Source organism: Haliaeetus leucocephalus, unplaced genomic scaffold (genome assembly GCF_000737465.1).
Source record: "Haliaeetus leucocephalus isolate CR32 unplaced genomic scaffold, Haliaeetus_leucocephalus-4.0 Scaffold234, whole genome shotgun sequence".
Taxonomy (NCBI): domain Eukaryota; kingdom Metazoa; phylum Chordata; class Aves; order Accipitriformes; family Accipitridae; genus Haliaeetus; species Haliaeetus leucocephalus.
The window spans coordinates 614,972-627,840 of NW_010972670.1; the positions used below are offsets into that span (position 1 = coordinate 614,972).

The 12,869-nt window shown below is 40.3% G+C and overlaps 1 protein-coding gene across 1 annotated transcript; it reads right to left on the reverse strand.

Moving 5' to 3' along the window:
• Positions 1 to 3,107: 3,107 nt before the first annotated feature.
• Positions 3,108 to 8,295, reverse strand: ASTE1 (asteroid homolog 1 (Drosophila)). The gene is made up of 4 exons (XM_010568003.1): positions 6,954 to 8,295; positions 4,781 to 4,991; positions 3,684 to 3,879; positions 3,108 to 3,402 (listed from the first exon to the last, which is right to left on the reverse strand). The coding sequence occupies exons 1-4, from the start codon at positions 8,265 to 8,267 to the stop codon at positions 3,108 to 3,110; spliced, it is 2,016 nt and encodes a 671-aa protein (XP_010566305.1). The 5' UTR covers positions 8,268 to 8,295.
• Positions 8,296 to 12,869: the final 4,574 nt, after the last annotated feature.

The following is a 12,869-nucleotide window of genomic DNA, read 5'->3' on the forward strand; positions in this document are numbered from 1 at the left end:
CATGGGTGCACCACTGAGTCTGCTTTACACATGCAATTCATCCATTGCTGTGGTTGACCCTGGGCCTGCTCAATATGCACACATTACCTGGACTACCAATGTGCTGGAGATCTAATTGTGTAAAGGCAAAGACTGCAGCATATGGCCCTCATCACTTCCTGCAGGATGCTATGTGAACTATTGAGCTGGTAGGGCCTGAACAACATGACCTCTTACAGAAATACTCTTACGTGTTCAAGCAAAAGTTTCTTCTTTCCAGCAGTTCTGCCTTTCAGAAGTTGAACAGATTTGTCAGTGTTCCTCCTGTTCCTATTACCAACTTTGGCAAGTGGTGCTGCAGTTTTTCAGTATTGTTGTAGTGTGTTTTGTACTTCAGTACAACTTCAGAACACTTACTAATAATAAATCTTTGTTATTCTTCAGTAAAGACAGGTAGTAAAAACTGACAATGTGTGCTGATGAAGAATCTCTTGAATGAACTTGGGTTTTGAGAAAGTATAGCAACTATACCTTTCACATATTAAGTCTTAACTTCTTGTTGATATTCTCCATGGGGTTTGACCACTTTGTGCTCTGCACTAGGTCTTGGAGTCCCAGAAATCCAGGTAAGTACAGAAGTACAGATGAATGCCCATTTGTCATCTTGGCTTGGAAGTGTTATTGCCCAGTCTTTAAACAAACTTTCTGAAGCACCCCTTTCCCAGCACAAGTCTCACTTTCTGAAAAAGGTTTGTCAGTCTAGACAAGAAATAAAATTTCTCTTACAAACAGTTCTGCCTTCTTACAGGTGAAATTAATTGAATGCAATTCACTTTAAATATGCCAAACTAAGTTTTGCTGTGTTTTCCAATGGAAGAAGAAACAGGAGCAAGTAATTAATTTAGCTCAATCTCATTATTTATTGCAATTTTTTGGCTCCACTCTTCATCATTACCACCTAACAGCAAGTTTGAGAGATTTTTTCCCCAAAACAATTGAATTAATAGTGGGATTTTTCCACAAAAAAATGAGGGGTGAAAATAGCAACCAAGGAATTTAGTTGCTTTTACTAAAGCATTGAATAGAGAACTTTTCAGTTTTAGTAAGAGCCCTTTTTTAAAATTATTTTTCCCCCCAAAGAAGATTGAAAATCTATAACAACTCAAAAAGGAAAACTGGAATGTTGGATGAACATTCTGAATAGTAACCCCAGAATCAGTAATTATTTTCTTCCACGTACAGGATTGGTGTTTGCAGTGAGGTGTATTTCATTTTATCAGCAACAAAGAACAGCTGAATTCTGCATTGAGAACACATTTCCAGTAGAGTAATTCTTAATTGAGTCAGCACTCCCAAAGGTATTCTCAAAATGCCATGTGATCATAGCAGCCTTTTTATCTGAAAGTGGAACACTTGAATTTATCCCAGTCCTCTGAACTATCCAATTGAAGATACTGCTTCTCAGCAAGTCTCAAGAATTTGTGTTGTCCAGCACTTTTCCAGTATGGGATTCAGAGTAAATTAAGATCTCTCTTCTCACAGCACTAGCAAAGTGGAATCAAAGATGCCTGTGTTTTTGTATTTAAGACTTATTTTAAATGTGGCTATTTCTGATGATTAAAAACCATAAGGAGCTACAAGCTTGGTAAAATGAAACACGTGGGACCATAGTGAATGAGAGGATGATTTGGATTATAAAGGATTTAAGTTTTAGTTACTAAAATCAAGAACTTTAACCCCTTTCAACCTTAAAGTCATCTGATGGAAATGTGACTTTGTAGACTGCTGCAAATAGAAGTCTAATTAAAAATGGGTTGTAAAGTTCTAGTAACTTGCTGTATGGTTAAGTGTAGCTGCTATCTGCCAATAGTTTAATAAGTAGCAGTTTTCATACTGGAAGAAAGTTAAATTACTATCTCAGACTGTATCTCAAAAATAGTTTTCTCATGGATGTTATAAGACTATTCTCATTGAATATATTATGGCAGTATCAAGACTCAGGTGTATGATATCAGAGATACTTCCTCTAAGTCACAAGACCTAGTGAGTTACTTCCATGTGGATAGCTCTCAGCAGATGTAAACAGGACTGAAAACTGAGCACACAATGCATGAATCAAGCTTGAATTCTGGTAAGTAAGGGGCAAAACCTCAATGATTAAAGGTAAAAATAATTATTTTTCTGAATGTAAGAAAAGGTATACAGATTCTTGAGAAAAAACAAATGTAGTAATTAGATTTCACGTGGGGAAGACACTGGAAAACCAACAGTTTTATAAGAACAGCATTTAAATTGTTTTTCCCTATTGTGTTGATAGTAAGGGTTTGTCAAGTAACAGTGTACACTGGGGAAGTTAAACAGGTCTGTAATTTTAGTAGAGTCTTTAGAGAAAGGAGGTTAACTCCAATGACAACAGTTTTTTAATGGCAGATGATATGCAATTACTCTGAATTGGCAAACCTGCTGAAACTTGCTACTATGTGATAACTTTTTGTGTATGCATGTAAGCATTTAACCCTTACTTGCACACCACAGTGGAGGTGGGAGGAATGGAAGCTGAAGTTTCTCCCCACGTATAGTTCAGTACTTACAATACTGCAAGCACAACTTAGTTGTCACCAAGTAAAGCTAGCTCTCGCCAAAAGTACAAATACTCTACCTGTGAAGACAGATTCTACAATATTTTTAAACAACTTGTCCATTTCCATTATCTAATCTGTAAGATCGTAATTACTGTGTTCCTCAAACACAAATGTAAAAATTGCATTTTCTGGAAGTTAGAAGTGTTCAGGTAGATGGAGGGATAGCCAACTATAGATGTTCAGGAAAAGAATTCCTCTAAAATAGTCCAGCTCTGAAATGCTGAACAACTTTGCTCTTGTTTTCAATTAGACTGATACCTTTAAAGAAAAACAAGACACCACAACTTTTATACAGCACCTTTTATAAGAGTGTTACAAAAAAAGTAAATAAAACAAACAAAAAAATTCCCTGAAGAAGGAATTGTTGGTAAAGATTGAATCAGGAACTTCTGTGAAAACAGCTGAGCAAATTCTAATACAATCATGTATTTTAATATAATTTCTTCCATCTGCATGGCATTGAAAGTTATTCCGGGAATAATGCTTTCAGTCATCCACTCGAAGTGATGCAAACCTATTAACATTGCATAAATGCCGAGTTTCTGGTACAGCACATCTAATGGCCTTTTTTTTCTTATTAGATGCTTTCTTCTTTTTGCAGGACTCAGATTTGGTCTTGGTCATTTTCTGAATGAAGTCTGGAGATACAGTTGACTCCACTGTATTTAACAAAACCTGATAAAGCTGAATCATTTTTGGAGATAAACTAAACAGATTTTCCACTGAAGGTGTTGATTTAAGTTCCTGATACAGTCTGTGTACAAGGGTCCCACTGTAAAGCCTGCTCAAAGGAGGGAGAGAATCCTCATTTAGAACTGCACCTCAGTAGGACAGGTAGAAACATGCTGCTTAATGAAATACAGATCTTAACTACATACAGTATCCAATAGCAGGCTCCCAAGGGATACCTATTCTACTCAGTATTTTTCTCCATGTTAGTATCTTTAAAGAAGGGAGTTCAAATGTAGTAAAATTGGCCAAAGGCGTTTGACACAGAAAATAAAACATGAACACATTCCATCAGTGGCTTGTGTGGAAAGCAGATCTCTGAAACATCCTTACCTACTTAGGTCTGGCTCAGAGAGAGGAGTGCAAAGTAGCTGGTTAAGATACAATCCCATCTGAAGACAGCACTGCCACTGGCAAAAACTGTGTGCAGCATCTAAATCGAAGTCTTTATTTTGCAATTTCTCTTCCTTCCATTTTAGAAATTCATTGTATGCAATACTGTCATCTTCAGTACATAAAACTGTGAGATCTAGGTTATAAATAAAAAATGACAGGCAAATAAATGTTCTGCTGGGAACACTACGAAAGGTACCTGCAATGCATAGGGTCTTTAAACCTCCAGTTCCATTTCAGGAAGCACCAGTAATGTTTTCAAATGTCTCAGACTGAACTTTTAGACATAAAACTGAGTCAAAATTAAAGTATGAATATCCATAAGAATCTGAAATTGTGAAATCAGGATTTCTGTCTGTTAGGTAATGTAACAGCTATGCTGTTCTGTGTGTGGATCAATTCCAAGATTTCCATCTCACTCCCACCTACTTGGGAAGCAGGTGGCAACCACATCAGTCCAGTTTATATAAACTAGAACTTAAAGAAACTGTATAACCCTGGCATGCCATCAAATGAAGGACTCGAGAGGAAATGCCACCATAACTCTTAATAGGTATAAATATTACTGAAACAATTTCTGTGGTGATTTTAGGTACTTTCAAATTCTCACAATGCACAGGCAGATAAAAGGGTGCCTGTGCAACTCAGCATTTTTAAGTACAGATGATTTTAGAAAAACTCACGAGAAAATAAAAATCTATCAGAATGCATCAATAGTAGTTATTCTTTTTGGGTGCATGAGTATGTTAAGCTAATTTTTTTGTAAATTTTATATCTAATTTAATCTTCTAGCCTTAAAGCATTTATAAGTGCAAATTAATGTTTTACAAGATGGCAAAGTACTGTTTTACCTATATAAAATGTTAAATAAATGGCTAGCACTGTTTCTCTGCTCTGTATCAAAAGAATGTGACACCTCAGGATATAGTATAAATCAATAGTAATTCATCTGAATTTCCACAAATGAGGAAAAATGAATTATGGTATAGATTTTCATAGTAGCTGAACACCTAAAATGGTATTATTTGGAGACATACCTGGATCATTTGTTATCCTGTGCAGTTCTCCAGATACTATCATTAGAAGTAAAGCCTTTAATTGATGCAACTTAACTTTTGGTTCTGAACAAAATATCCAGTAACACGTTACAGCAACAGGGAGTTGTAAGTGACTGGGGATAGATTCTAGGAAACTCATTTTCACTCCTAGAGTCTCCAGCAAAAGCATCTGACGGCATGACATGGGCACCTGAAAAGAAATTTAAAAAAATGGAGTGGAAAAATAAAGCTAAGAGCAATCTCCAAAAGGCAAATAAGCTTGTGTTGAAACTAGCTAGTACTTCATGTTTTTGATAAAACAATATTTAAGTTTCATAGATATTCTGAACAGAAAGTATTTTTTAAATACTACTTTAGCTTTAAAAACTACACAGTTAAATGTTAGGTAGAAGGATAAAAGCAATTTTTTACAACGGCCCAAGGTTAGATTTTAAGAGGTTTCAGAGTCTTCTTCAAATCAGGTGACTTAAATTAAACTCCTATGTAAAAGTTGACATGCTTGGAAAATCCTGGAACCATAATGCATTAAAATTACTTTGGTATGGCAAAGTTTATATATATATATTTATTTATATATATATAAACACACCTTCATTTTGTGCCTCTTAGAAGTTACCCTTGCTTTGTGAGATGTAATGGTGATGTCTGTTCTTGGTATGTTGAAAACATGCTTACCTGAAATCTTAAGTGTGAAGTTTGCAATTTTCACCTGCAAGGTATTAATTCCTAGCACATATTCCCTCTTTATTGTGCTATTTAAATTCTAAAAAGTGGTGTTATAAACTTTGTCTATAACTTCATGAACACAGCAGAATTGCAGCAGGCTGTTCAATTGTAATTGGAGTGCTTTGTGAACCTTGATTAGGATGGTTTTGCCTGTTCTTAAGCGGACATCCCCAGAGAACACAACAAACTGAAACCAGTTTTGCCTAGAGCACTTTAAATGCAGAATAACCTTTCTTCTTCTAACCTTCTGTTGAATTGATAATTCCCATATATTTAGTAAGAAGAGTTGTTGTAATAGCAGAAGCTCAAATTCATTAAACAGCATACACACCAAGACCAAATTAAGTTGTCATTGGTGTTTCTTAAAATCCCCAAACATGATTTTTCAAACTCATAAGTGTTTGCATATTGCTCGTTTAAAAGACCTGTAACAATAACTTTTGTAAAATAACCTGTATGTAGGCCTTTGGATCCATAGCTATCTGTAGCGTTTAATGGTCATAGTAGTGATAGACTTGGTTCTTATATGAAATAGCCACCAGGAAGTGATAAAAACATACAGCACAGCCCATGCACAGAGATGTGTTAACAGTTGGTCTGAATGCCAGAATGGCTAAAGCATGTGGCTTAAATATGCATTATTAAAAGGCACAGATTGTATTTCCAGGTGTTTCAAATTACTGCATACAAGACCTCAGTTATGCAACTTTGGGAATGGGAGATTACTTTCCATTCACAGCAAGAGTGACAGTCTTAATCGTTAGAATTTAAATATACAGACTTGCTAATGGTGACTGGAACTAACTTAGTACAACTTTCCTTTGATTACAAGCCATTTTTCAGGTGCTGTTCTGTGTGGCAAGCAGTAGGGGTCCATATTAACAGGACACATACTTGCAGCAGGTAAAATTGCTGGGCAGCTGCAAGATTCATAGATGAAATAACGGTGACTTTTAGTAAAAAAGCATGGGTTAGATTTTGTTTCAGAACATTGCTCTGAAACAGCCATAGCTTGATCAAATATAAATTAACTTTTGTAGTGTTAAATTCTACTTTTCTAAATTCCATGAAACTGAGTTCCTTCCTACTTGCTTTTATAATTGTATTAGGGTAGCAGAATACATAGGATGAAAGAAAGGCTTAGAATGGAACATTTAGGCATTACTACATATATACACAACCAAATTTTCTGATAATTTGTCTTGGTACACTTGGGGGGGGAAGGGAAGATAAAGGCAATCTATGCAGCTTCTCAACTATCACATGCCAAGCTTGGAGCCCTGTAGGTACCTCTGTATTAAGTAGTTACTTAGCTGGCTTAGTTCAGGCATCACATTTAGCAACCAGTTGGCAAACTTAAGTCCCAACTATTTTTTTGTCACTTGTGAAACACTGTTAACTGTGATCTGTTGTGACAACCATTTACCTCCATTAACTTGTCCAAAGGAAAATGATAATCACGGAAATCTGTGGGTCGGCTTGCTGCTTGAACAAATGTTTTTTTAAGTGTCTTTTGGAGTCTGTCAAATTCACATACAACTGGCAGCTCGTTGGTCTGTTTACTTGGAGAAGCAGCCTCAGTACTTTGAGATACTCTCAGAAGCAGTCCATAGATAACTTGTCGAATGGGCAAAGCTGTGCTATGTGCGCTAGGTCTCTGCATGTTCTCCACCTGAACATGGAGGAAGGTACTTCTTAGTATCAGGGCATCGCTGATAAATGGGGCCAGCTTACCTTTTGCCAAAGCATCGAGTACCCACTGTGGTAAGTCTGCTTTCCTGGCAGCCTCACATTCATACTTTCCATTCTGAAAAAAGTCCTCAAGATTCACATTGGAGGGAGTATAATCCTCCATTGAAGTGCACAGAAGCTCCCTTATTTTGTCTCTCTGGTGTTTTTTAAGGTATTTCAGCACATTGTCGACAGCCTCGGTGGGCCCAGCAAACTGCGACAGCCAGTTCAGAAGCCCCTGAAGGTGGGCGTACTTCCTCCCCTTCCCCACTGCCCACCCCCTTGGCAAGCGCACCTTGCTGAAGAAGGCCTCAAGAGCTGCCCGATCGATGTAGTCGTTCCCGTTCATGACGGCAAAGAGAGGGAGCAGGCTTTTGTTCAGGTGACTGAAGTGCCTGCAAAACTTCTCCGCGGAAAAGCAGCGAGCGGGAACGTAGCAGCCCTGCACCCCTTCTCCTGCACACACGCTCTGCCACTGGAAGTGGGTCAGGGGGCAGTAGCCGGCTGCCAGGTCGAAGACGCAGAAGTCGCTGTCGAGGGAGAGGATGAGGCAGCCCCAGCGGTTGGCCAGGCCAGCGATCTCCCGGTCGGCCTCGGCGAAGCACTGCACGAAGGGCACGCCGAGCCGGCCCAACGCCTGCACGAAGGCCTCGCGCGTCAGTAGTGGCACCAGGCAGCCGCCATCGCCGCGGGAGAGGCCGTAGGCTGCCCGCAGCCGCTCGGCGGCGCGGCCTCGCATCGTGGGCAGCTTCCTGTCGTCGGCGCCGCGCCCGCCGTCCAGCACCACGAAGGGGGCGACGCGGCAGGCCCGCAGGCTGCCGAAAAAGTCGCGCACGGCCGCCGTGAAGGGCCCGTAATCGCCGCCGCGGCGGAAGTCGACGGCGGAGGCGAAGCACAGCTGGTGGTAGAGGCTGCTCCCGTCGATGACCAGCTTGGTGTCTCTCACCCGCAGCTCGGTGAAGAACACCCCGCGCTCCTCCACAAAGCCCGCCAACCCCTGGATGCCCATGGCGATGGCGGCGGCGGCCGCCTCCTCCTTCCCGCGGACCGGCGCCACGCTACCGGAAGCGCACTAGCGTGACAGCCGAACTCCTCCAATCAGGGCTCCTCTTCCTGCCCGCTGGCTCTCAGGGCGCGTTGCGCGGCGTCTCCTAGCGACGGAGCCGCAAACACCGCGCTGGCGGAGCGGTTGGGGCGGGACAGCCTCTCCGCGTAGCCCGGTTTGGTTCCCGAGCCCGGGCGAGGTAGGAGGCTGTGGCCGCTTCCTCTTTCGCCCCGGGCTGGTAGCGCTCTGCCTCAGGCCATCCTGAGGGGAGCCGGATCCTGGGGGATAGTAGTCCCTGCCGTCAGGCGGCTCTGGCGGCCGTACGGGGTCGGGCGCTGGAGGGGCAGAAACCTGCGGGGAGGTCGCGTACCTGCCGGCAAGTCCAGAGGGGTCCCGGAGAGCACTGCCTTCCCCGGAGGGGTGAGGAAGGGGGACTGAATGGCGGCACGCCGCCCTCGCCCCTCTGTGTGAAGGTAGCGGGGCGGGTAAGCGTGGACACTTCATACCTGTGTGTGTGCTCCCAGGACCCGCGGAGCATGAATTTTGAGTCTTACGCGGTCTGTTAACAACGTAATAACATCTCTGAGGTTATCCTAGGGGATCTCGGCTTCCTGCATGTGCGTCAGGGAGATGTTAATTAGCGTCTTTGATAGTCGAGTATATTTGACTTTCTTTTATCATCATCTGCAAGCTCCTTTGCTACCAACACTACTAATAGAATTTTTCTAGTTATCTTTTCTCTGGGAGCAGTAAAAAACAGCCAACTGAGATGGTGTTACTTGAGACTTGGCTAGGTTTATAAAGATGTTGCAGAAAATAACAATGGAGCCAGTGTTCAGGAGTTAATTTTTATTTTTTTTTAATTAAGGAAAACCCCCAGGAATACCTCATTTTTTTTTATTTTCAAAAAGTTTAAAGGAGCAAGGCAGTGAAATCATTGGCAGGAAAAAAATGAAGGTAGTAAATACTGAGTGTATTTGGAGTTTAAATATAAAAGCTCTGGAATTTCTACTGCAAGGGGGGGGTGTGGCAAATGTTGATGTAGCACAGGGGTTCTTAAGGAATAGAAAGAAAACATGATAGAAGTGAAAAATTGCCTTGATTGGCAAGGAAGGGTTTGTCTTGGAGGCAGAATATGTCAGAGTATGTTAGCTATTGCTAAGGAAACCTGAAGGTTACATAAAGGAAATTAAAAACAGTATCTTATATAAGTAAAGGTCAAGGAAGAAGTGGAGGTGCTGTGTGCTTAGCATGAGTGGGTGGAATCATGAAACACTAAACAATTTTGCTCTAGCTTACAACAAAAAAGAGGAAGGAGATTTAACTCTAGCCAAGGAAGAAGGAAACATAGAAAAAGTGATCCAGACAATGTAATTGCATTAGTTTAGCATCAGCAGTCTGCCAGGCTCTGGAATGGGGCTTGGCGGGGGAGGAGGGGAGAAAATTAAAAACACAAACTGTTTACCAGAGTGTTACTGGATAGGACGTACTGGGATTTTTGAGAAAAAGGGGGTTGGAGCATTGATTTCTTTGAGTTATCTCTAGTTGTTCTGAACTTTAATGAAGCAATTGATGTACTGCTGCTTGGGAAATACATGCTCACTGGGAAAAGATGGACACTGGTAAAAAATACAAGGAAGGTTGGGCTAAAGGTTTGAGTGAGGTAGGAGAGGCTGCTAGTTCCTATACTTCTTGAAGAATCAGTCAGGCTCTAAAGTCTATTGACTCTTACAGGGCATTTCTTTCAAATGCAGTGGCTTAGCAATCCATCTCTTCTGTGCCATTAAAATGTTCCTGTGACACCACAGCGGCAATCACTTGCCTCTGCCTTGTAACACTGTTCAGCAGTAGATATCAAAGCATTTCACGAAGTTATATGAGAGTTATTACTATTATTATACATAGAGAGAAGTTGAAGCATAGAGAGTAGCAGGTAAGAGGCAGGGTTGGAAATAAAGCACAACAGTTAGACTCGACAGGCTATTTGATCTCAGTTGTGATATTGTGGTATAAAGGATTGTGATATATTCCTAGGGCCCAAGTAAGAATGAAAATTTGAAGGTGAGCAGTGTTAAGTGACTCTTCTCCAGAAAAAAGGAATAGATAGCTCAGCAGTTTTTGTAAGTGCAGTTATTTCTAGAGGTTACATATTTCAAAGCTGTTCTATTTGGAATTTATGAAGGCATCCATAAAACAACGACTTCCTAGGAGAATAGAATAGTAAATGAAAAATACATAAACTTTCCAGAACTGGCAATGTAATATTTTATGGAGTTCATCTTCCTGCCTTCCCCACACCTCAACATGATCCATTTATGCTTCATCAGACAGATTTGGAGTTACAGAAAATGCCAGTTTCTAGCTGACATTCTTTGCTCAGCACATGCATTTCAAAATTTTTGTCACTGTTGCTATCTGAAAAAGAACACAGGAACAGAACCTCAGGAGTGCTTTTGTTTAAAAAATAGACAGGATTTGTATCATTGTTAAGATGGCTTGTAGTAATTAAAATTTGGCTGTGTTTCATAATACAGTGACACTGCAACGTCACGCTCTTTGGTACAGTGTGACAGCAGCTCAACAGATGGGTACTAAAATAGGTTTTTGTGCACACACACACACAGAGTTGTTGTAAGATACAAATCTGTAATCTTCATTTAGGCTGTGCATTTGTTAGAAAGTGAAGACAGTGACTTGCAACCAGCAGTTATACAGCTTTTAAAATGAAGCAATCTGTCGTTTCTCTTCTAAAACAAACAAACCCCACCACCCAATGCTTTGATGTGCTTGCATAGATGTTAAAATACTATGGTGAACAAACCCAGTGTGGGCACGCTGCACCACAGCACACAGCGTGGACAGATAGTAGAATTAGTTGCACTGATTGTAGGATCTTGCACACCTTTATTTGTTCCAAAGGATCCTCAAGCACTGAAACAGATGGTGAAATCTGAAGGGCAAATGAAAGAGCAGAGAAAACAGCTTTGTTATTAATGGGAGTGAACTCAAATTATGGGTAGAGATTATGCTTTAGTGTACACAAAAATCATGAATCCTGAAACGCAGATATTTTTGGTGTCGGATGTATAAAGACAGGTAGTGAGGAAGAGTGCCATATCTAGGGGAACTGTCAGGTGAAATACAGGTGTAGTTGTCCTTGTAAAAAGCACTTTTAAATATACTGATGTATAAGCACCTGCATTTGATTTCCCTGTGTTATCAGTTCAGTGAATTCATTTAAGGTTGATTTAGAGGAAGGCTAACTATGTTACATCTACATAATCTAGAGATTTTTTTTATCAAGTCTGCTGCCCACAGCTAATAATGATTAGCTACTAACTAATTAATTAGCAACTAATGATTCCACTTAATTTGAGTTTTGCTGCAGGCTGAGCACTACAAGCACTGCCATAGAATTATATGAAGATTTTAATAAGAATAATACATTGACAAATAATTTTTTTTTCTGTTTCAAGTGTTTCCTGTGAACATCCATGGAAGAGTAAAAGGATTTGAAAGCTACATTCTGGAGAAATTTGTGTAGTTTCATAATTATGTCGATATATAGTATATGTGTGTATAATATACTTGTATAGTTTATTTTTGAGGTCTTTGTATTTTATAAATAAGCTCGGTTCTTCAAGTTCTTTCTTCAGAACTAAAGTGCTGGGCATTTGCCTTCCATCCCATGCGTATCCATCTTCATGAACATCATGTTTTTGATTTTAAAAATGTGGAAAAAGAGCATCCTTAGTCTAATCAGGTCCAGCTACTGCATAAAATGCTTCACTCAGTTACACGTGCCCATTAAAGCATGAAACATTTAAAGGGAGCATGAAAATGTCAGAATTTCTGAATGTATTTTAATGGACTTCCCTCTTCATTTCTGGTGATTTGTTATTTATTTACTGTAATTAAGTTTTTTGTTAACACTCAATTGGGTGCTTTCAGGAACCTATTCTGTGTCATTGTAATGACTCCAGTTGTTGGAGGGGTCTCAAAAGAAACTACTGTGTTGATGTCCTATTTTTTTATAAATGAGTTGTCTAAATGAAACCAGAGAAGGAATGGTTACAGAAATTATAGTAAACACCGTTCCATTTCGTGGATACTTAACTGATAGCACTTTTTTTTTTTAAATTACCAACAAATCTTGATTTTTTTTAAATTTCTTTTTTTATAATTTTTTTTTACCTGGCTGAATTGGGACAGGTCTGGAAATTTCTAGCATTGAAAACATGCACCTAGTTCTCCCACAAGGAAGGTGCCAGGACTTAATGCTGTCTTTGGACATCACCTTCCCTTTGCAGCCTATTCAGGAGCACAACAGCACTGGGGATCGGTGCTTCCCCTGTGAACTAACGTCTCGTTACTCTCGTTCTCAGCACAGCCTATTTCCAAAATTCAAAACGTCCAGCTAGTTTTCCCACAAGGAAGGTGCCAGGACTGAAAGCTCTCTCCTCTGGGATCCACCTGAGACTCCTCCCAGGCATCTCCCAGAGTCTTTTGCCCTTTCTTATAGGGACCTCAGATCCCAGGTAGCAGCCCCAGACTCCTCCAAGGAAG